The sequence below is a fragment of the Onychostoma macrolepis genome, chromosome 01, assembly GCF_012432095.1.
Source record: "Onychostoma macrolepis isolate SWU-2019 chromosome 01, ASM1243209v1, whole genome shotgun sequence".
NCBI lineage: Eukaryota > Metazoa > Chordata > Actinopteri > Cypriniformes > Cyprinidae > Onychostoma > Onychostoma macrolepis.
The window spans coordinates 13,418,052-13,442,969 of NC_081155.1; the positions used below are offsets into that span (position 1 = coordinate 13,418,052).

Sequence of the window (24,918 nt, forward strand, 5' to 3'; positions counted from 1 at the left end):
CAGGTGTGAGTCTCGAAATGTCCCGTTCACACAGCAGCTTACAGTTGTGTTTAGAACTCTGTCTGTATGAACGTGCAACGGGAGTCAAGCTCGTAATCCTTACCAGCAGTGTTGGGTCAACAAGTAGCGCAAGTTACGTAATCAGATTACTTTTTTCAAGTAACTAGTAAACAACACATTACTTTTAAATTAACAAGAAAATATCTGAGTTACTTTTTCAAATAAGTAACGCAAGTTACTTTGTTTTCCTATTTATTGACCGACACCTTTCCTGTCCCCATGTTAAGAGAAACTGGGAGTAAGTGTAGAGACAGAGGCATTTTCTTCAGCCTGAGGCTTATTAATTTCACTCTTTGTGTGAAAGGGCCTTTACAGTTGCCAAAAATATAACTTTTGGGTTCTCTGTTATTAAAAATAAGCGAGCCCAGCCCAGGTGACAAAAAGTAATGCAAAAGTAACGAAATGCATTACTTTCCATAAAAAGTAACTAAGTAACGCAGTAACGCAATAGAGTAACACAATATTGTAATGCATTACTTTTAAAAGTAACTTCCCCCAACACATAGCGACAGTGACCAAAGTAAAAATCAAAGATGGCGACGTCCATAAAACTGAAAGTTTCATCACTTCAGACATGTCCAATCGAGTCACGAGTTCATCCATCAAATCTTCAATAACTGACAGCAGCTTTTAAATTTGGGTAGAGAGCGGAGTATATTTGAGTCGCGCGCAGAACACAAGGGAGCGGCTCCGGTGGAAAACTGACTGGATCTAAAACTTTCAGATGACACGCCGCTCATTTCTCTGTCACTGTAAGTGACTGAAACCACACATGAAAACATGTAACACACGCATTTGTGCGGCAGAGCGGCTCTCTCTTGCGCTGTATGACCTGACAGACAACTAGTTGTCCAGTCCTGTTCCGTTCACACAGCGCGTGTGTTCCGAGAATGCGGTTGTGAGTCCTGAAAATGTACAGGTGTGAGTTCGGTTACAGAATGTGGTTGTCACGCCCGTAAATAACCGTACTGTGTGTGAATGTAACCGTATTAAGGACTCAAATACAGGACTGACAACCGTATTCTGCTGGTGTGTGAACGTGGCCTAATTGTAAATGCAAAACAGTAACAAATTAAAAAAAAAAAAAAATAATAAAATAAATAATATATATATATATATATATATATATATATATTTTTTATACAAAACTTAAAAATAGAACATGTATGTTGAAAATGTGCTTGTCAAAATCAAATTGTAAATATGTATAGTTGGTATAAATAAATGTATTTGGCTATACAACTATATCAGAAAATATTTTTCATTTGAAAACAATTAATTCAGATGTTACCATTTTCAGTTTACACACATACATACATACATACACATATACATATATATATATATATATATATATATATATATATATATACACATACACACACATATATACATGTATTCTATAAGTATGCGTATACATATTCTAGTGATAATAGAACTCCAACCGTTTCACTGTTTGTATCACTTGCTTGTAATATTTTTCACAGCAAGTGTTATGGCAGACACCCAAATCCACTATAATTTAAAAAATAATACTGTTTTGTGTCACAAAATGTAGTTTTAAGAGTTTTTTAGACTTCAAATATGCAGTTTGTTAAGATAATGTCTATTTGAAAATTTGCTTCAACGTTTTCGGAGATGTGAGCACCAGGACGTCAGCGGTCATTCAGCGCTCATAAACCCACCGAGAACAGCCTCACCTCGGCCAGATCCTCTGCCTCTGAAGTCTCTATAATGGTTAAACATGAGATATAATTCATTTTGGGTAAATCTCGCGGGTCTTTGGTCTCATTATCCATTATTTGTTCCAGAGCAAATAATTTTGGCAGAGAGCAAAATCTGATCATGTTATATTTTGTAACTTCAATGCTGTATATCAGAGCGCTGCCTTTGTACTTTTGACTGAATTGCCTAGCAACTTTAATAATGGCTGTTGTTGTTTATTAAATATTATTATTCAATAAATAATATTTTATATAAATAATAGTAGTATTTAATAATAGTGTTTAGTATTGAGAAACGGTGTGTGTGTGTGTGTGTGTGTGTGTGTGTGTGTGTGTGTGTTCGTGATGGTGTAGTTACACTGTTCTGCCATCAGATGGCGACAAGAGACTGTTTTTATGAGTGAGTCAGCAGTAAAGACTTTTATACTGAAAGAGAATGAAATGCTGTTGTAAACAAGGAAATTATTTTTACTTTCAACAACAGCTTGTAAGACGCAGCCAACAACAAAAAACAAAAAACAACAAGTAGCGCTGTCATCGGAAATCACCCTTAACAAATGAAAGGATAGTACGAGCCTATCAGATATTCAAACTAATGTTTTATTGTGAATATGAGATTGATCTGAAGAGTGAATGCTGTATCAGATGCAGGTAATTTAATCACACTCGCTCAGTCCTAAAAGTCTACTATAAATAATGCACCGCTTTTACTACAGTAATATATTAAGCTTTTAATGAAGCAACTCAACGTTCCTTCGTTACTAGTTCTAAAGTGACATTTTGGAATTAGTAACTGAGGCTTGGGCTCAGCTGTTAAACCGTCAACTTTAGATTTCAATCCGTGGCAGAAGGAAGTAGATCTGCATAAAAGAGGGCTTTTAAAGACACTCCGTTGTTGTTTCTTATGTTTTTACACACTCGTGTCGTCGAACTGTTGTATAAATGCAATATCACACTCGTAGACTTGAGATATGGCTGTATATTGACACGCTGTGATTACCTACGGCCGAATCATAGCCCTGTCCATAGTACAAACATATATAAAAATAATCTCAATTTATATGTTTAAAAATATAAGAATTTCCTTTGGTTTTGATGTAAATGTAAATGCTGGTGATTCTTTTGTGTCGGATTTAAAGGATTGTGAGTGCACTGAAGAAGAGATCTGACCAAGAGATCTGACCAAGACACCGTGACGTCTGTTCCACTACTTATATATTCAGGGATTAAGAGAGAAAAACGTCACCCAAAAACCTTCATCTACTAAAAGAAAAAGAACGGAGGATGGAAGAATGAACACAAAAATATGTGCGATTTGAACAAGAGACACCTTTAAAAGGCACAAACTAACAAAAGAAAGCTCATTTTCCAGATGAAAATCTGTCAGATGAAATCTTTCATCACAAGGTCAGAGGTTAAATCAATGGTTGCCATGGAGATTGACCCAGACAGCCTCCCAATTAACAGCTGCTCAGACTCTCAAAGGACACACTCATATAAAGACTAATAATCTAACATTATATTACAACCCAACTAATACACTAAACCTGTTTAACGACACACAGCAGGGAGATTGACTTATTGAACGCAACACGCACAGCGTTTGCTTGCTCTACAGAAGAGCAGTCAATTTACTTATGCTGAGAGAGCTGCTCCGCGGCGGGATGCTTCATCATCCTTACTGCACACCTGTTACATCTCTCATCTTCATACGCCTCTAGAGCTCCATCTCTGATGCTTAATCTGTTGCTCCTGCTGTAGAGAGCAACATGACTGGTCACTAGCATATGTTGTGTTTGGATACAGATGTGCGGCGTCCCACTAGGCCCCGAGTGTCACCAAACAGAGTCACTAAAACAACCACAGGCTTACAAACAGGTTTCGGAGTCACTAAAATAAGATCTAACCTTCAAATAACCCTGTCTGCATGAGATAAGTAATGAAATGAAATGAAACCTGTTACACTCACCAACTTTAAATTAAACAAAATGTAGAAATTCAATTCATAATGCAAAGGGTGTGGTGATGTAAGGTCACCTGACTTCTGGTTGCTAGGCAATAGGATGTGGGTACTACAGCAGATACTGGTTTGCACACTGTTTCAAGAAAGAGAAGAAAAGGCAAAAGGTGAAGAGAATAGACGAGTGTGCAGATGAATGGGTGAAAGAGAGGCTCATGGAGGTGAATGGGATAAATATAGACTCTGCCGGCAGTGTGAGAGAGCAAAGCTCACAGAGGACCTTCACTTCTGTCTCTGCTCATGATAGGTGGAGGGAAAGGAGGACAAAAAGGACTGATAAACAGGGTGACTGGATGTCCTGCTTTCACAAGGTGTGTTTCTTAGTGTCCCGATACATTTCACTAAAGTCTAAATATCGCCCAGTTTCAGCTGTTAGGCAGTTTCATTCTTACTGATTTAAATAAAATATCATGTCCCCAATGTCCTCTAGTGACAATATCTGGTGTCCTTGCAAAACAGAAAAGATGTCCCTGCATTCAAATTAGGAGTGCATTTTTTACCAAAAATAAAAATAAAAATAAAAAAAAATAAATACATTAAACATTTTAAATAGAATATAATACTTTAAAAGAAAATACATACAAATAAAATATATAAAAGCAAAGCATCATAAATTTCAAAATACATTATTTCAAAATAGAATGAAATAAAGTAAAACTGAATAGAATAAAACATTCAAAGAAAATAAAATGAAAATAAATTAAAAATAAATAAATAAATACAATATATAAACATCTAAAATCTAGAATTTGAATAGAAAAGAAATTGCAATATTTTAAAAATAATAAAATAAAATAATGAAATATAAAATATAAATAGAATAGAATAAAATACATGAAAATATTTACAAATAAAATATATAAATAGAATAAAATATATAAATAGAATATAAATAGAAAGGGAAATGCAATATTTGTAATAAAATGCAATAAAACAAAGCATTATAAAATACAATAAAATAAAGTAAAATTGAACAGAATAAAACACATTAGAAAAAGGTAAAATAAATATAAATATATAAATACAATATCTAAAATCTAGAATTATATAGAAAAGAAATTTCAATATTTTAAAAATAATAAAATAAAATAATAAAACAAAATAAATAACTGCTAACCATTGTTTGTAATTCTAAAGATTAGTGGAATAGGGTCAACGTTTAAATTCTGAGCACCATCTCTCAACTGTACCTGATGCCTCTCTCATGCAGGTTACCAATGCTTTGGCCAGTGTTGCAGCCAGTCATATGAAATAGTTTGAAGTAATGTGCAAGAGAAGGCGAACTTTGAGCTGGTCAAGTGTGTTTTGATCAGTGACCCTAAATTTTGCAGGAAATCTCCAGGAGGGGCTTTGCTTTAATATAAAATGCTTTGATCTTCTACAGGCTAAAGCAGGCAATCCTTAAACCTCAGCCAACCTAGCAGTAACGCTGGCTTCACATCAAACTTTCATTCTAAAACAGCATTGGCATATTGAGCATCACTGAAGTGTGTGATATTATCTACAGTTAATTCAGCATGCAAGCCGCATTTATTACCTAACATCTATCGGCTACATTAAGTTTATGGACAGACTTTAATAGTCAACTCAATTTCAGATATTTCTCTGTACAGATTGAGCTCAAAAATATAGTATACGACCACAAAAACACTACCAACAGCAGAGCTGATGATCTGAAATCATCTGAAATAAAAACTAATGCTGATAAACTCTTGATTGTGATCATTTGATTGTATACATTATAATGGCAATTTGAATTCTTGAAATAAAATTAAGTAAAATAAAGTAAAATAAAAAACAGCCACAATGTCCTAGCAGTATTTGGTATTGTTTTTTGGTTCTCATAATCAACAAAGAAGAAAAGACGTCCGTGTATACAAAACAGCGATGTGCAATGTTTAGGCAGTCCTGTATAAATAGTCAGAATGAATAAGTAAATAAATAAATAACAATAAAATCCATTAAAGAATAAAATATATTAGAAACAAAAGAAAGTGATGACACTGTTCCATCTTTCTCTTATCTTAAATGTAAAATTATGATTTTTTCACATTTTTTTCTAAATACCTTATCAAAAATAGGCAGTACCACAAATATAAACCATCTTTTCATGAAATTTCCTGCAAAAAAAAAAACTATATAGTGAAATATATTAAAATGACTCATACCACAAAATAAGATTGTATTCATATTGCTCACAGAAGATCTGGGATCTATTTTTGTGTTTTTTATCAGTGTGGACGGGACAAACTAGATCAGCCATTGTCATGCTGGCAAACTCTTTATGAATGAATGCAGTGGTTATGAATGAAAGTCGTCTCTGTGATTCCTGAGCTCTCCTGCTCCCAGCATCACACCATCAGCATCCACTCCAACTGTAATCTCATAGATTATCTGAGAGTCACAGGCAAACAAGATTACACCGCAAGCAGCCCGTATTCCTCCATTCATCCACTCGTACGTCACGCTTTCATGTTTCCTGCTGCGCTTTCATTTCCTGAGCTCTGATTGCTACATAAGGCTGTGGAGTCATGGACGTTTGTCATTTCAGGCCGCGAGGAATCATGTGTAGAATCATCTATCAGTGTTATGTGATCTCAAGACGACTGTCAATCATCTCAGACACTGCTTTTGCTATACGAGGGTTTTCAATTTTTCAATTTTTAATGTTACATACTTAAATATATATATATATATATATATATATATATATATATATATATATATATATATATATATATACACACATACACACGTTATATATATATTATATTTATAATTTATTTATTTATTTATTTATAAACGAGTAAGGAAATATCAAGATCTGTGAAAGTCGAGTCTTTAAAATGAAAAATTTTGAAATTAAATTAAATTTCATTGAAAAGTCTACCGAGTGAAATAAAAAGTCTACCAAAATGGCAATAAATAAAATAATTTAGTGTCAATAATTATTAAAATGACATATTACTGCCAAGTATTTCAATGACATACTATATAGTAAATATATATTATATATTAATACTCCAACATGCAAAAAAACAAAGAATCTAAAATAGATAGACAGACAGACAGATAGATAGATCAGATAAACTGAAAAAAAAATCTAATTCATTAAAAAAAAATAAGACATTTTAACATAAGACTTAAATTTACATTTAAAAATGGCAGCTGTGGTTTTCAGAACTTTCCCATATTAAATATGGCAGCAACATTTTTAGGTTTTACAGATTAGATGTAAAATAAAACCCCAATGAACATAATTGTTAAGAAAAAAAATGAATAAGAAACAGTTATTTAAATAAAAAAATAAATCAAATATGAATTCCGGAAATGTTAGGACGTTTTTTAAATTTGAATAAAATTAAAACTAAAAGACTTTCAAATCACATGAGCCAATATTATTTTCACAACAGAACATAGAGAACATAACAAATGATTAAACGGAGAAATTTGACACTTTTATCCACTAAATGAGCTAATTTCAAATTTGATGCCCGGTACAGATCTCAAAAAAGTTGGCACGGGGGCAACAAAGGGCTGAAAAAGCATGAAATTTTGAAAAGATTCAGCTGGGAGAACATCTAGCAACTAATTAAGTTAATTGACATCAGGTCTGTAACATGATTAGCTATAAAAGGGATGTCTTAGAGAGGCAGAGTCTCTCAGAAGTAAAGATGGACAGAGCCTCTCCAATCTGTGAAAGAGTGCGTAAAAAGATTGTGGAATACTTTAAAAACAACGTTCTTCAACGTCAAATTGCAAAGGCTTTGCAAATCTCATCATCTACAGTGCATAACATCATCAAAAGATTCAGAGAAACTGGAGAAATCTCTGTGCGTAAGGGACAAGGCCGAAGACCTTTGTTGGATGCCTGTGGTCTTCAGGCCCTCAGATGCCACTGCATCACTCATCGGCATGATTCTGTCATTGACATTACTAAATGGGCCCAGGAATACTTCCAGAAACCACTGTCGGTAAACACAATCCGCCGAATTGAAAAGAAGAGGAGATGCTACACCATGGAAACATGCCCCCATCCCAACTATTTTGAGACCTGTAGCAGGCATCAAATTTGAAATGAGCTCATTTTGTGCATAAAATTGTAAAATTTCTCAGTTTAAACATTTGTTGTTATCTATGTTTCTATGTTGTTCTTTTAGTTTTCATTTTATTCAAATTTAAAAAACATCCCAACATTTCCGGAAATTCGGGTTGTATTACACAGAATTCTGAGAATGTGAATTTACTTCTTTTTTTTTACTGTAAATTATAAGATGATCTTTTTCATTTCCAAAAGCTGTATATTTAACAGTATTTTACTGTACAATTACATTAAATATGGTTAGATCTATTTCAGTTAACCAATTAACAAGTTTGTACTGTAGCATTTTTACAGTCTTTCACCATTTTTGCAATCATTTTTACAGTGTACATATACATAAATAAATAATGTTTAACATTAATAATTAAAATCATATACTGCTTCCAAGTAAATTCAAAAAGTAAATAAGTGAAGCAACTTTGCGAAGGCATCACAAACACAGTTTGAAAGCTTTGAAAACAAAGTTAACACAAGGAGAGCATTTCAGACCAGAACATGTTTCAGTTCTTGAAGAGTCGCCGTTCCAATCTCTTTTTCTTGTTCTTCTTTGATAAGCGTCGGCTGAGATTTCATGATCAGATGAAACACAGTAATGAGTCAGTTGGAAAGTGAAGTGCAGGATGAAGAGAGAGATACTCAAGAGCAGGTGTTTTAGAGAAAGGAACTCAGTTAACCCGCTCACTGTTTTCAAATATAGGCCAAGACATCTCCTCAGGCTCACACTTTCTGTTCTCTCCCTCTCATTCATATTCCCTCTCCGTCTGTTTTCTTCCATAAAAGCATTGGAGGCTCAGAGCAGCCCATCCCAAACCACAGAGGAACACAAAGCACTAAACTCACAGAGACAACAACAAAATATCAAAACACACTTTCCCAAAACATCATTTGAACACAAATATGTGAACACAAATGCTTCTAGCTACATAAATTTAATTCTTTGCACAATCCCAAGCCCTTTACTAGCAACTGTCCAGAGCTATGATGTCAAACGCGACAAACAGAGAAAAAGTCCATTTCATGGTCTAAAAAAAATGAGAAATTAAAAAATATTTTTTTTTGAAAAGTAGAATAAAAGATGAATGAATGAATGAATCATCTTTTTGCAGTGCTGAACAAAATAATTGAACTTTAACTATTCATAAGCCCTTGCTCACACACACACACACACACACAGAAGAATATGACTAATGTGAGCTCGACAGCGTCAGTGCAGACAGAATGGTGCACCGTGGGGGACAGACAGAGATGAAGAGAGAGAGAGAGAGAGAGAGAAAGAGAGACGTTGAACAACACACACACACACACACACACACACACGTTCAAAGCCACTTTAATCTCTTCTGTCACACAACATCACACATATAAACACACAAACAGAAGCACACACAGCATATGCACAAAACATAAACACATGTAGTCGCTGTTACTATATCTTTTCATGCCAAGCCATACAAATGTGTGTGTATATGCAGTTTAGCTACATACATTCAATCAATCGCAGTTTTACACAAGTGACCAACCAATATGAGTTTTCCAATACCAAAAATGCAGAGATCAAGGTGATCAATGGCCGATATAATTAGTGTTAGGCCAATACATTGTGTTTTACACAGTAAGCGAGGCTGAGATGTCAATAATGCACAATTTTGAAAATCTTTGGTTCTGGGCAATATCTGTGTCTAATCCGAATATTTACAGAAGTGTTAGTTTTTATATATTTTCTTCTAATATACTTTATTCTAAGATTTGGGGCCGATATGATTTTTTATGATGCAAGTCTCTCACCAAAGCTGCATCTGTTTGATGAAAAATTCAGTAAAAACAGCAATATTGTGAAATATCTTTGCCATTTAAAATAACTGTTTTCTATTTGAATAGATTTAAAAATGTAATTTATTTCTGTGATGCAAAGCTGAATTCATTAGCATCATTACTCCAGTCTCCAGTGTCACATGATCCTTCAGAAATCATTCTAATATGCCGATTTGCTGCTCTATTATTAATGTTTAATTATTAATAACGGTTCTTATTATAATCAGTGTTTTGCTGCTTAATATGTTTGTGGATTCTTTAAATTAATAGAAATCCAATCTTTATAAATGTCTTTACTGACACTTTTTTATCAATTTAATGCATCTTTGCTGAATTAAATTATTTCTTTGAAAAATCACTGTAGATTAAAGACAGTATTTTCATACATTTTCAATTTTTCATTTTTGTGTCTAAGAAACTATACATGATGCTGTTATGCTGCTCATATTCAATAATAAAAAAAAAACTGTTAATAATAAACCAATTCTATTATGTGGCAGATTTTTTTTTTTAATATAATAAGATATTATTTAATTTGAAATATATTTTAAATATTATTATTAAATAAATAATGCAAAAAAATGTATGTGACGTAAATGTTTATCCACCATTAGCAGGTGGGGCAAAAAGTCAATTTTGGACCTGGTTATTGGCCAACACCGATAATCTCAAAATGGCCATATAACGAATGTCCAGTTAATCAGCCTGACCGATATATCGGTCTATCACTCCTTCAACAGAAAGACAAGACCTCATGAGTTCACACATGCAAACACACTTCCAAAACACAAGCTGTCATCCCTCCATGAACCAGCCGAGAGACGATGACATCAGTGTAAACAATCACAGCGCATCCTCTTCATCATCATCACCAAAAACAACAAAATCATCAGAACAATCAAACCCAAGCAGCACATTCTGATGAGTCATAATTGCAAGCGAGAGCCAAATAATTCCCTCTCTCTCGTTTACCTCTTGGTTCGGCGGAACATGTTGCTATCCAGGACGGCCGGTTGGCAGGCGCACATGCGGCGATGAGAGTGACAGCGGCAGCCGAGTGTGTCAACACACTTAAACAGCATTCACAGAGAGCAGCCGACTACGCCATGACACATCACGTCCTCCCTCACACATGCTCTGGGTTCGTCTGAGTGCGTGAGGCTGACTGACGGAGACACAGAGAGAGAGAGAGACAGAGAGAGAGAGAGAAGGTGGCTCTCAAGGGTAATGTGCCAAGCCAGGAAGTACAGACAGCGAGAGCGAGAGAGAGAGAGAGAGAGAGCGAGCGAGGGAGGGAGGACTGAGGACTCATAGGAGGGCTGTCAGCATGTGTGTGTGGCCACTAAAAGCCTATCAGAGCTCAGGGCTCAGGGCTCAGGACTGCGCCTCTGGTAATGGAAATCTGAATGACACATGGGAGGGATAAAAAGAAAGAGAGGAAAGGATATTGTTGATCTTGTTAATAAAATATAGCACAGGTTATTTGGACCCTTAAAATGGACGCTCGGATCGGATTGGTCCATTTTATTGTTGCACAAGATATTTTTAGCCTTTTAATGATATTAAACATATCTTAATATGTATATATCTGAAACTGAAATGTCTTAAATAATAATACATAGATAATAATGATATTATTACAATTAAAATAAGTGTTTTCTATTTGAATATATTTTAAAATGTAATTTATTCCTGTGATGCAAAGCTGAATTTTCAGCATCATTACTCCAGTCTTCAGTGTTCTAATATGCTGATTTGCTGCTCTCCTGTTATTATTATCTTAAAATGTATGTATCTGCACCGTCATTTTGACCAAATATAGTGAAATCAAGTGAATATAGTAAAAGTCAGATTAAACATAAGGACGTTTTGTTTTGCACACCGTTTAGAACAGAGAGAGAGTAAAAAAAAAATATATATATATATATATATATATATATATATATATAAAAATATATATATTTTAATAAATAATATATTTAAAATAGGTATAATAAGAAATAATAATGTATAAAGGAAATCTTTATTTAGATTTTTCTTTAATCATTTTAATATTCGAAAAATTGAACAAAAAGATAAAGATTTGTGAAAATATTTGAAAAATAATGCAAAATGAATCACTAAAAGGAGTTTTAATTAAAGTCTAAATTGTCTTGATAATAAAGAACTAATATTAATAATGATGATGATGATTTTTTTCATAATAAAGAACTAATATTAATAATGATGATGATGATTGTTTTTCGTAAAAAAGTACTAATATTAATAATTAATAATGATTTTTTTTTTCATTTTGAACAAATGTGACATTCTTACAAGAATACAGTAAAAATCCATTTAAACAATCAAGGCATCTTCTACACAATTTGGAATACAAAGAATAATATATATTAATACATTTATTTACACATTTATTTATTATAATAAAGATATATAAAGTCCTGCACCAATTTATATAGTAACAAATGTTTCACATCTGCGTTGATCCAGTTCATGTGATCAAATTACAATAAGGAATCTGCATAATATTGTGTCGATTCCTTATTTTATTTTAATAATAAAAATGTGAATATATGTAAACATATTCATTTTAAGATATATTAAGACATTATTTAAAAATTAGTATTGTAGTATATAATAATTAACAGGAATCTGTATGTATATTTTTCATTAAATGTTTTAATATAAGAAAAATTCCACAAAGAGATAAAGATGTGTGGGCATTTTTGAAAGGACATGCTAAATTAATCAGTGTGAAATTGAATTGAGATGAAATGAACTTTCCAGTTTTGAAAAAGAAAGAAGAGTTCTTCAAAAGAAGAGAGAAGCACATTTTATTATTGGCTTCATATGCAGAGATCACACCACAGGGTTTTGGGGCGCTTATACTTGGATGCTTGCATCCGATTGGTCGATTTCATTGTGATGTGGCTACAAAGCCCCACCCATCTCTCTCCGTATGCCAGGCTATATAAGAACTGACATCATCTCTGTGCCCTAGATAGCTCACCACAATAAACCTTGTCTGAACCTTTGAATCGCGTCATGTCACAGTCGGGAGGGTCTGTTGGGACTGGGAGGGCCGCCGTCTCCCAAAGCACACGCACTCAGCTGCACACAGGCCCAGACACACATTAAAAGCTGCTCATTTCAATAATAAATGATCTGGATGGTGGAAAGAGAGATGAAATATAGATGAGAGAGAGAGATGCAGATGAGCTTTTAGGAGTTACCGGGTCAAAGGGGAAAATATGACCTGGAATAATAGATGGAGGGAGGACGTGTGTGACCTGTCCAGTCTCACTATGGAAACGTCACACTAGGGCTGGACAATATAGCTTAAAAAAAATTACAAATATTTTTTCCTGCCTTACATGGGATATATAAAGATGAAATGTAATAAATCATATTAAAATATGATAGATAGCAATCAATCCAGCTCTTTGTTTGTATATTTATATATTGAATAATTAAATTAAAAATCAATAAAAAATGGCAATTTTATTAAAAACATCCAAAGACAGCAAAGACAACTAAACCCATTGGTAGAGTGGTTGTGTAGGTTTGTGGATGTAAGACGTTCTGAAAGTCATGGCAGTCCAGACAGCGGTGAGACCGTATCCTGATTATAGCTGGCGCGGTTCAGCAGTCCTGGAAATGTCATATTGATCGTCTGCTGATTAATCTACTGTATCAGCCCAATTAAACAGCGTGACCCGTACTGAGCACAAAAGACCCATCCGTTATTAGCTGCCATAAGCTGCCTACAAAAACCCTTCCACATTTCCTTGTCTCTTCACAAACCTCCCAAGAGAGCTCTATTCATACAAACACATTTGACAGTCGGTGGAGAGGCTCTTTATAGCAGGTATGTGAATACTAATGGTGGTGGCACTGTCCACAATAGAGGCCATTACAAACAACAGCCATTTGGATCTGATCAGCATACAAAAAGCCAAAACTCTCACAGGAGCTAACAAAACCCACACACTCACACACTCTTTGACACTAAACGTGTGAAATGGAGGTGTTGTGGTGCTATATATAGGCAATAAACAGGCAGAAGATCACACCAACAAGTGTTCAGTATGGACAGGCATAGAGATGCAGAGGAAACACATCCAGGGAGTCTCTCACGCCAGAGAAGGGTTCAGCACCAAGGCCAGCGCTTCATTCATTATCTGTTCAGCTCAAACTCTACAGTACTGGCTCTCAACTGATTTTGCTTCAGAACAGGATTTCACATTGGACAGCAGCACAGTGCTAAAATGGCATATTGTTCAAAAGTTAACAAAAATGTCCTTCAGATAAATTTCTGCATTCCTGCATCGCTGCACATCACTGCACTACGATACACTAATGTATCGCTGCATCACTGCACTACTGTATCACTACATCCCTGCATCATTGCATTAGTGTATCACTGTGTCCCTGCATCCCTGCATTCTTGCATTACTGCACTACTGTATCACTGCTTTCTTGCATCACTGCATTAGTGTATCACTGCTTTCTTGCATCACTGCACTACTGTATCACTGCGTCCCTGCATCACTGCACTACTGTATCACTGCATCCCTGCATCACTGTACTACTTTATCACTGCGTCCCTGCATCACTGCACTACTGTATCACTGCGTCCCTGCATCACTGCACTACTGTATCACTGCGTCCCTGCATCACTGCACTACTGTATCACTGCGTCCCTGCATCACTGCACTACTGTATCACTGCGTCCCTGCATCACTGTACTACTTTATCACTGCGTCCCTGCATCACTGCACTACTGTATCACTGCGTCCCTGCATCACTGTACTACTTTATCACTGCGTCCCTGCATCACTGCACTACTGTATCACTGCGTCCCTGCATCACTGGACTACTGTATCACTGCGTCCCTGCATCACTGCACTACTGTATCACTGCGTCCCTGCATCACTGTACTACTGTATCACTGCGTCCCTGCATCACTGCACTACTGTATCACTGGGTCCCTGCATCACTGTACTACTTTATCACTGCGTCCCTGCATCACTGCAGTAGTGCATCACTGCGTCCCTGCATCAGTGTATCACTGCGTCCCTGCATCATTGCATTAGTGTATCATTGCATTAGTGTATCACTGCGTCCCTGCATCACTGTACTACTGTATCACTGCGTCCCTGCATCACTGTACTACTGTATCACTGCGTCCCTGCATCACTGTACTACTCTATCACTGCGTCCCTGCATCATTGCATTAGTGTATCACTGCGTCCCTGCATCATTGCATTAGTGTATCACTGTACTACTGTATCACTGCGTCCCTGCATCACTGTACTACTGTATCACTGCGTCCCTGCATCATTGCATTAGTGTATCACTGTACTACTGTATCACTGCGTCCCTGCATCATTGCATTAGTGTATCACTGTACTACTGTATCACTGCGTCCCTGCATCATTGCATTAGTGTATCACTGCGTCCCTGCATCATTGCATTAGTGTATCATTGCATTAGTGTATCACTGCGTCCCTGCATCATTGCATTAGTGTATCATTGCATTAGTGTATCACTGCATCCCTGCATCATTGCATTAGTGTATCACTGCGTCCCTGCATAACTGCACTAGTGAATCGCTGCATCATTGCACTTGTGTATCTCTGTATCCCTGCATTGCTGCACTAGTGTATTGCTGTATCTCTGCATCACTGCACAGGCGTATTGTTTTATCACTGCATTCCTGCATTGCTGCACTGATGTATCATTGTGTTCCTGCATTGCTGAACTAAAGTATTCCTGCTGAACTAAAGTATTCCTTGAAGTATTCTGCTGGAAAGTATTATTTCCTATAATATCACCTGTTGGTATGGGAATCTGGGGGCTAAAAGCAAAGGCAAGCTTACAAAGATCATTAATATAGCCAGTAAGATCATATTGGACCCCCAGAGGCAGCTGGTGGAATTATATACAAATCAGACCAAGAGGAAAGCCTCACAAATAGCTCAGGATGCCACTCACCCTCTTCAACATGAATTTGAAAATCTCACTTCAGGGTACCCACAGCAACAAGAAATATATTAAAAAAAAAAAATGTTTTATACCATCTGCCATTATCTTATTAAATAAATGAACAATAATCTGGTCTACGTATATATTATGCAACTAATTGCTGTTAGAAATGTATTCATATTACCTAGTTATTTATTTATTTATGGTTTTAGTGTTATTAGTCTATATTTATACATTTATATCCTACTGTATGTGTCTGTAGTCCATGGGGCAGGAAGTCCCTGTATGTTTTGTATGCTTGTTGTATTGGACTGTGAAGTATATTTGTGGTATATGTTATTGTGGGGCTGAAGATAAATTTCCACATGTGTGGACAATAAATATTTTCAATTCAATTCAATTACTGCACCCCACACTGTTGCACTGTAGCATCACTGCACTTAAGTATTACTGCATTCCTGCATTACAGTATAACTTCCTGCACTCTTGAATTACTGAATTACTTTACATCTACAATATTGCCCTACTTCACCATAGCAGCAACATATTACTGTGACCCTGCATATGTGATGCTGCCAAAACACCCCCCAAAAAAACACTTTTTTTCTCCATTTACATATCACCTTCAGTGATGTAAGATCAGTCTCAAATTTCCAACTTTAGCCCGTCACTTTCATTCATCATATCACGTAATTTCAATATTGACAGGCATAGTGAAAAATGATTCAGATTGGGTTTGGGAAAAGTGCTTTTATTCAGTACCACATTATAGGTCCCAGCAAAAAAACAAAAACTCCACAGACAACATTTGGACAAACAAATGCAGAATTAAATCAGGTAAAGTGGATTTGCTACAGTACACTCACCCACTGCTCTTTCTGGGCAAGGGAAGATCCTTCTGGAAAAGAGAGATAGAAATGATAGACTGAGTGATTATATTACAGAGTGTAAAATGATACCATCAAAAACTGCTCAATACCAGTTTGCTTCAGGACATAAATATCTTGATGAAACCAAACTGGAATAATCTTATGCCAGCTGACATTCATTATGACCAATAATGCTCTTCAGATCTCTGAGAGAGAGGACAGCACTTAGGGGAGAACAATCCCCAAAACATTAAACTGGCCAATTACACAAACAAGGTCACTGGAGAGAGAGAGAGCGAGAGCGAGAGCGAGTGAGAGCGTGCATGTTAGATAGCAGGAAAGAGGCCATGCTGGTGCATGTGATGGTACACTAAGGGCTTCAGTCGGAGGGAAATGACTTCACCCACTGTGACTCACTTTGATGACATCGTGTGTGACAAGGACTTCCCTGCCAGCATGACTGGCGCCACTGAGCAACTAATGGAGGATTAAGTGGACAAATAGTCTGTGGCCGCTGTGTGTGTGTGTGTGTGTGTGTGTGTGTGTGTGCGTGCGTGTGTGCTGTGTTCTACACTTCATAGACACTTTAATTTTTTAATTTATAACCATAATGGTAAAAAAAAGACCAATAAGATTTGAGTCCTATAAGACTCTAATAATACTTATACAGTAAGTATTATAGCTAGCTGCCAGTGTAAACATATAAAAGCAGTACCAAACAAGCATGATATAAAAAAAACAATAGCTGACAGAATGTGTTTAGTATAGATTTATACCAGTGTTGTTATTGTTAACTAAAACTAAAACTGTCCTCATTAATTGAAATAAGGTTGAAATTAAATTAAAATATAAACATTAGATGAAAAACTAGATAGATGGATAGATAGATAGCTAGATAAGAAGAGTAAATAGTGGAAGAACAACTAAGAGGAAATAGAAAGATGAATAGAAAGGATGCAGCAGCTGACAAATGAGGCCAATGAGGCAATGAGGGGGAAGCAAAGGCATTAGAGAGCAGGTCAATTCATTACATAAGAAAAAAGACTGAACCCTTCAAAGGCATCTGTGGATGGATGTCTCGCTTATTTAAACCAGCCTCTATTTTCATTTTAACAAGATTTAAAATCTTCTGAAGGAAATGTGAGAGATGGCGGTGCAAAATTTGCTAGGGAGTTGAGGGTGGCTGCCACAGCATTGCTATGCAGTTGCTATAGTGTTCTAGGTGGTTGCTAGGTTGCTTACTGTCCCAAGTCCAAAGAGCTCACCTCCAAGTCTGATATTTTTGCCCTTTGACATTGCCTTAGGTCCATCCTAGACTACATGACCTTTCGCCTGCTGCACAGGTGAAAACTCAATTCTCTTGCTTATAAAAATAATAGCTCATCTCTCCTCTATACAGGCATCTATTGATCACACCATTTTATGCCATGGTCTGTCTGAATACTCGATTCTGATTGGCTGGCAGGTGTTGATTAAATTCGTTGAACCGCACAGGTAGTTCCAGGTCAGTTTAATCACGTTCTATATTAATGCGCTTCCTATAAACATTGGTAACCATAGTAACATACAGTTACAGTTAAATAGTAATACAGACGAAAATAACCGTCATTTTTATCGTTCTGGTCAAATATTGCAGCGCAAATATTATTAACATCTTTAATATGTGAATGCTGGCAAATGACCATGGCATAAACGGGATAATCAAAGGCTAGCTGTGCATTAAACGATTTGAATGCACTTTGCAGAGGCAACCACCCTCCGCTGTTCTTCGCCTCCACGTCGTGCATTCAAATCGTTTAATGCACAGCTAGCCGTTGATTGTCCCTTACATATTACATACTGTGTGATTTTCTTTATTTTTCCCACCAGATGGTACCCATCTGCCTTCCATTGAATTTTTAAATACCTTTGCACTGTATTTATTAAAAAAAAAATTATGATTTTCTCTTCTACAATTTGTATTATTTTATATAGGAAAAAAGTGGATAATTTAGAGGTTGTCTATTACCATGAGAGGCATTTAGAGATATTGTCTAGAAAACCATGAAAACCCTTCAAACTACTACAGCTGAGGATCACAAGTGAGGAATGGCAGAGGGTTAACAATTAGGGTTAGAGTTTCTCTGAAACCCCTGACCGTGCACATGACCTAAAAATAATGAAAACCACTCCAAACTGGGCTCTGATTTCCATTTCAACACTGTCTCTTAGACAAAATCTTAAAGTTGTGCCATTCTCTTCGCATCTTTCTGCTCCACTCTGCAGGGAGTGAGAGAACAGGAAAAAGAAGCTGTTATTTTCTCTGCAGCCGCACTTCATTTACATTTTCATGTAGTTACGTTCTCCTCTTTGAACTCTATTCTAGGAACAGTGAGAGAAAAAAGCCAAGAGTTTCTCTGCTGTGCTGATCCTGCAATGTCTTAATTATTCATTCATTAGAACACTGTTTTCTGCACCTTGCTTGAATGTTTAGGTCAAAGGTCAGGGTTGAAAAGGGATCTTCGCTAAGGCCGCCTTCTCCCACTGTTTCAGTGTCTTTATCAAAGGCTGAAGTGGCATTACTACCCACATTTAAATTACACCAATCCCTAGTGGCTTTCAACCAGTAATCTTCCAGTTATCTGCTGCAGTACTGAATAGCTATTGATCAGCGATTTGAAATGACCTAGCATAACTGCAACAGATGCTAACACTAACGCAAAATCTGATATCAAAAACCAGTCAATTTTATGATGCGATAACATCCCAGTACTGCTGTATGTGCATACTTGAGTCAATTAAGTATGCATATTGGGATTCAACCACCTTCCCAAGGCTGTGTTGCTCTCATGCCCAATGGAGTGGCTACAAACTGAATCAATATAAGACACAGAAAGTAACATATCCATTGCATGCACTTGACATAATGGCAAAAGACGATATTGACAAACACCGGGCTCATTAAGTCTGTGAACTTCCAGACTGGTGATGAATAACATCCAGCCTTCAGCTGAGACTAATGAAACAGACTGGGCTCCGCGCCCAGAGAAGAGAAAGCCCTATCCTTCCAACTGGAGATAAAATGAGGGACAGAAAAGAGGAATGAGGGTAATAACAGAGTTGCCACGCTGCCAGACTAGGCTGTCAATCAAAAGGCAGCTTGAGAGATTCACCTGAAATTACTCCATAAATATACACCAGTGAGTATTTACTAAAATCACTTTTTCAAAATATCTAGTAGCCAGAATATAATACAAAAAGATATATCACATACCTACATATAAAGATGAGACACTTTCTGATTATTCTTTTATGACAATATTTTTAAAAAATACATAATTACATAATTAGATGACTCATGATTCATTTGAGTGAATCAGTTCACAATGTCAATTAATTGATTCAAAACTCTAACCAAACGATTCATTTTTTTTTAAAAAGAGCCCAGTCTGCTTGTGAGACTTTTGTGTTTTAGTAAAACTACACTACTGGTCATAATCTACTGTTTATTAACATCCGTTACAATCATTGTTTGTTTGCACAAAAATATTAAGCAGCAGCACAACTGTTTTCAACATTGATAATAAAAAGAAATGTTTCTTGAGCAGCAAATCAGCCTATTAGAATGATTTCTGAAGGGTCATGTGACACTGAAGACTGGAGTAATGATGCTGAAATGTTCAAATGAATTAAAACTGAAAATTGTCATTTTACATTGTAATAATATTTCACATATGTGACCCTGGACCAGTCTTAAGTCGCTGGGGTATATTTACATTTACATTTACACTTAGTCATTTTGCAGACGCTTTTATCCAAAGCGACTTACAATTTGGGGAATACATAAAGCGATTCATCTTGAAGAGGCAATCCGACAAACAAAGTGCTTGTAACACCAAGTCTCAGGCATTGTTTAAATAAGTACAAGCTAGCAAGGGAAGGAATAAATAAGGAGAAAGAGTTTTTTTTTTTTTTTTATGTGTAGGGTGAAGTCAAGTAGTGTCGAAAGAGATGAGTTTTCAGCTGTTGCTTGAAGATTGACAGGGATCCAGTACTCCGAATATGGGTGGGAAGATCATTCCACCAGCAAGGAATGGTGAACGAGAATGTTCTGGAGAGTGATTTTGAGCCTCTTTGTGATGGTACCACGAGGCGTCGCTCACTAGCAGATCTCAGATTTCTGGAGGGGATGTAGATTCTTAATAGTGAGTGCATGTAGGCGGGTGCTGAGCCTGTGGTTGTTCTATAAGCAAGCATCAGTGTCTTGAACTTGATGCGAGCTGCGATTGGTAGCCAATGCAATGAGATAAAGAGAGGTGTAACATGGGCTCTTTTGGGTTCGTTGAAGACCAGTCGTGCCGCCGCATTCTGAATCATTTGTAGAGGTTTGACTGTGTTTGATGGAAGTCCAGCCAGAAGAGCATTGCAGTAGTCCAGCCTAGAAATGACAAGGGCCTGGACAAGAAGTTGTGCAGCATGCTCCGTCAGAAAGGGCCTGATCTTTCTGATGTTGTGTAGTGCAAACCTGCAAGATCGAGCAGTCTTTGCAATGTGGTCTTTGAAGGTCAGCTGGTCATCAAAGATTACACCAAGATTTCTGACCGAAGTTGATGGGGTAATTGTTGATGAACCTAACTGGATCGTGATGTCATGCTGTAGAGTTGGAGCAGCGGGAAAGACAAGAAGCTCAGTCTTTGCCAGGTTGAGCTACAGGGTATATTTGTAGCAATAGCCAAAAATACATTGTATGGGTCAAAATTATCCATTTTTATTTTATGCCAAAAATCATTAGGATATTAAGTAAAGATCATGTTCCATGAAGATATTTTGTAAATTTCTTACCGTAAATAAATAAGCTCTCACAAGTGTTTGAATCGGCTTTACTTGACTGTATCCTCAAGCTTGCGGTCATCCCTGTTGCTTGTTCACCTTTTCCTACCCAAATTCTTCCTTCCAGTCAACTTTGCATTTAATATGCTTTGATACAGCACTCTGTAAACAGCCACACCTTTCAGTAATGACCTTACCCTCTTTGTGGAGGGTGTCAATGTTCATCTTCTGGATCATTGCCAAGTCAGCAGTCTTCCCCATTATTGTGGTTTCAAAGAACAAGAGATACCCAGACTTTATACTGTAGGGACGGTCATTTATTCAAACTCAAATGTAAATATTCTAATATTTTGAGATACTGATTTTTGACTTTCATGAGCTGTAAGCTCTAATCATCAAAATTAAAAGAAATAAACATTTGAAATATATCAGTCTGTGTGTAATGAATGAATATAATATACAAGTTTCACTTTTTGAATGGAATTAGTGAAATAAATAAACTTTTTGATGATATTCTAATTATATGACCAGCACCTGTATATAAACATCAAAATTGAGAGATATATTGAAAATCATCAAAAGGCTGAAAAATATAATGCAAATTTTTTATTGCCCAGCCCCACTTTATATACACATATTTATTCCCCAAGGCTGCAAGCTGCAAGGCTCACATTAACTTCCTAATGGGGCTTAAAGAGCAATCTGTGTTTGTCCCAGGAAAATCAGACCCTCCCTAAAGCCCATCTCAATATCCAGCACATAGCTTGATGGTATGGACTTGAATGTGTGTGGAAGAGGTGTGTGTATCTATTTCTGTAAGCATTTCCTGTAAGCCTATGCCTCGGTAAACATTTATAAGAATCAAAGCGGTTGCTAGTGAAATCTATGAGTCCTGTTTGCACACACACACACGCGCCGAGCCGAGCGTTTACTACCTGACTGTGGTTTTTATGTAGCTTTGATGCACCTTTACACAATAAAGCTGCATCCAATCATTAAGCTGTCTTCCCAGAATTCCTGAGGGGTCAATTCCCAAGTAGACAGGTTTCTCAGAAGTGCTCCCTAAAACCAAGCTTTAAGTTGCTCAAAACTCCCTGGCATCCCTGAAAGCAACCACTAATTTGTGGTCTACATTTAATCTCCAATAATGCTTCGCAGGCTGAAAGCCATTGCAACTTCGCATCTCATAGATCCAGATGGCTTTTTGGCAGAAAGCAGAGCTACAAACCTGGATAAGCGCCTCAATCCTAAATATGAGAGTGAAATTATGTTAATGTTTTCATTAGGCCTGAAGAGAACTTTTTAAATGTTTTTATCATATAATATTTTACCCTGTGTTCCAATTATAGTTTTTGTGTTTTTTGCATGACAAACCATTGCTAAACAGTAATTTAGTTTTTCTATGACCAATTTCCATTCCATTTCCAACCTACATTTAGAATTAAACACTGCTGTGCATTTAAGACTTCTATGTAAATGTCCTCTTTTGCTGCAGGTTTTCTGTCGAGTTTAATGTAGTTTTTCAATAACAGCCTCTTTGTGAAGCTTGAATTAAAAAAATGCACTAAAATTAAATAATTGAAAATAATTAGAGAATTAAAAAAATAAATAAATAATAAAAAAAAAAAAATCAAGCCACTTATATTTAAAGATCTGCAGAGTGTCAGGTGCTACACACAGCTAATAACACTGTGACTGAACAGGCCAGGTTTCTGAACACCAAATACGTCTTCATTGTGTTAAAATGTCAAAAGCTGCAGGAGAATATAATGAAACAAGCCAGTTTTACAGCTTAGTTTCAATAATGCTCTTTTTTTCTCAGTGGAGGAAGTTTTGAGTTTTGAAAGGTACTGTATGTTTTAACAATACAATGAACTCTATTATCACAAAAGGGATCAAGGAATGCTTTATTCCTCATTGAAATGACTCATTTCATTTTAAAAGTAATAACAATACTGAGCCATTTTCGCTGAAATGCATTATAACGCTTAGCGTATAATGAAATACGTAATGTTATGCTAGTTACAGATTATAAAAAGTCACTGTCAGTATGAGCAGCTAATACTGTTCACCAGCACTTCAGGCTAAAGTATAAACACTAAACTCTCTAATTTTCCAGTAAAGGAGCTGAAAGATGCTGACCTTTTTGCAAAATGTCTAGCTGTTTAGGGTGGAGTGCAGCGGCGCTCGGAAACCCAGATCAGCTGGAGCTTGAAAATGGCTTGTTTATTTTCAGCAATGAAAGAGGGGAAGTGAAAGTAATACGCACACATTTTGTTTTGACTTCATACAAGAGCAGATGGTTTCCGCACTGTACCAACAATAATACGACAACTCAAAACCTCTTTTGTTTTGTTTTTTATGTTTATGTTGCTCTGGGCAAGAACCGGAGATGAAAACAATAACTCCCAAACCACAAAGCAAATATGAACTCCTGTGTATCCTGGGACTAGTGAGTAACTGACAATGAAAACAAATCTAATCTAACTATTATGGTTTAGATAACACTTCACATTTACATTCTGTTGGGCAAAGAAAAGTTTTTAAGTGTTAGTAAATTAAACTATACCGGCAGCCAGTTTATTTATTTATTTTTAATCAAAGTTCAGTGAGTTTTCATACAGGAGTTTTACTTAAGTGCACTAAAAAGTGAACTAAGTAAAAAAAGAACCTAGTTCAATTTGCATTCACACTGTGCCTAGCCTTGAAAGTAGATTCAGGTCTTTTTAGTGCACTTTACATTCACACCGCCATTTTACTCCTTGTATATATAGGAATAACTCATATGGACCAAATATATGATACTTCTTCGTTTTTAAACTGAAAAAGCTCTATTCCCTATTCATTGGAAAGGCGCTGAAAATAAATTTTAATCCGTTTTGCTAACTTCTGCCAATTTAAATAACACGCCCCTCTCCAGAACCCCGCCCTCCGTAGACGCGCCAACCAATCCGATGTCAGCAAACCTGACCGCGCCAAATGATTGACAGACCGACGGCGTTTCTGATTGGCTCCTCGATTAGACAGCTGTGATTTCTCAGAATATCGATTTCAGTCAACATCTGGTTTGATGAGAGACGTTTTACATGGGATGTTAAAATGTAATCGCATGCAAATCTTTAACGTGATCAAGTTTGTAAACTAAAATTATACAAAACGTCGTCTCACCTGCATCCTCCGCCGGCGGATGATACCGGAGTCATCCATGGCATCGCTCATCTCGTCTTGTCAGTCTAAAAAAAACCTTCACCGATCACATCCGAGTCCACGTGGTGACAGACGCCTACAGCCGACGTTCAAAAGTTTCTCCACCTTTGCATTTCCCTCCTCAGGTAACGTTAGAGAAGATCATGGGCGTTACAAAGCGATGCGCGAGACACATAAACAAACACCCGGCTAATGGAAAGTACAGCAGATAACTGTTAAAAAATAAACCGGAATATCGTTTTATAATGATTAAAACGCTCCGATTTCAGCGAGCAGGGTCAACGTGCCCGGTTTTTACGGTCAGGAACGAGTAAAAGATTCATCTTG

General features: G+C 36.4%; 1 protein-coding gene across 6 annotated transcripts in view; it reads right to left on the bottom strand.

Annotated features, from left to right (window-relative positions):
* Nucleotides 1-24,710, bottom strand: part of mast1a (microtubule associated serine/threonine kinase 1a) — a 63,597-nt gene extending 38,887 nt beyond the window's left edge. For 2 of the 6 annotated variants that reach the window (XM_058772401.1, XM_058772396.1), the window contains exon 1: nt 10,691-10,918. Coding sequence is in view for 4 of the 6 variants with exons in the window: in XM_058772380.1 (XP_058628363.1) it covers nt 10,691-10,800 (110 nt within the window). In the remaining 2 variants the exon portion in view is untranslated. Of the gene's footprint in view, nt 1-10,690; nt 10,919-16,572; nt 16,605-24,552 lie in introns of those variants that run through there. The other 4 variants (XM_058772382.1, XM_058772391.1, XM_058772380.1 and 1 more) reach the window with 4 other exon arrangements.
* Between the last annotated feature and the right edge of the window lie 208 nt (nt 24,711-24,918).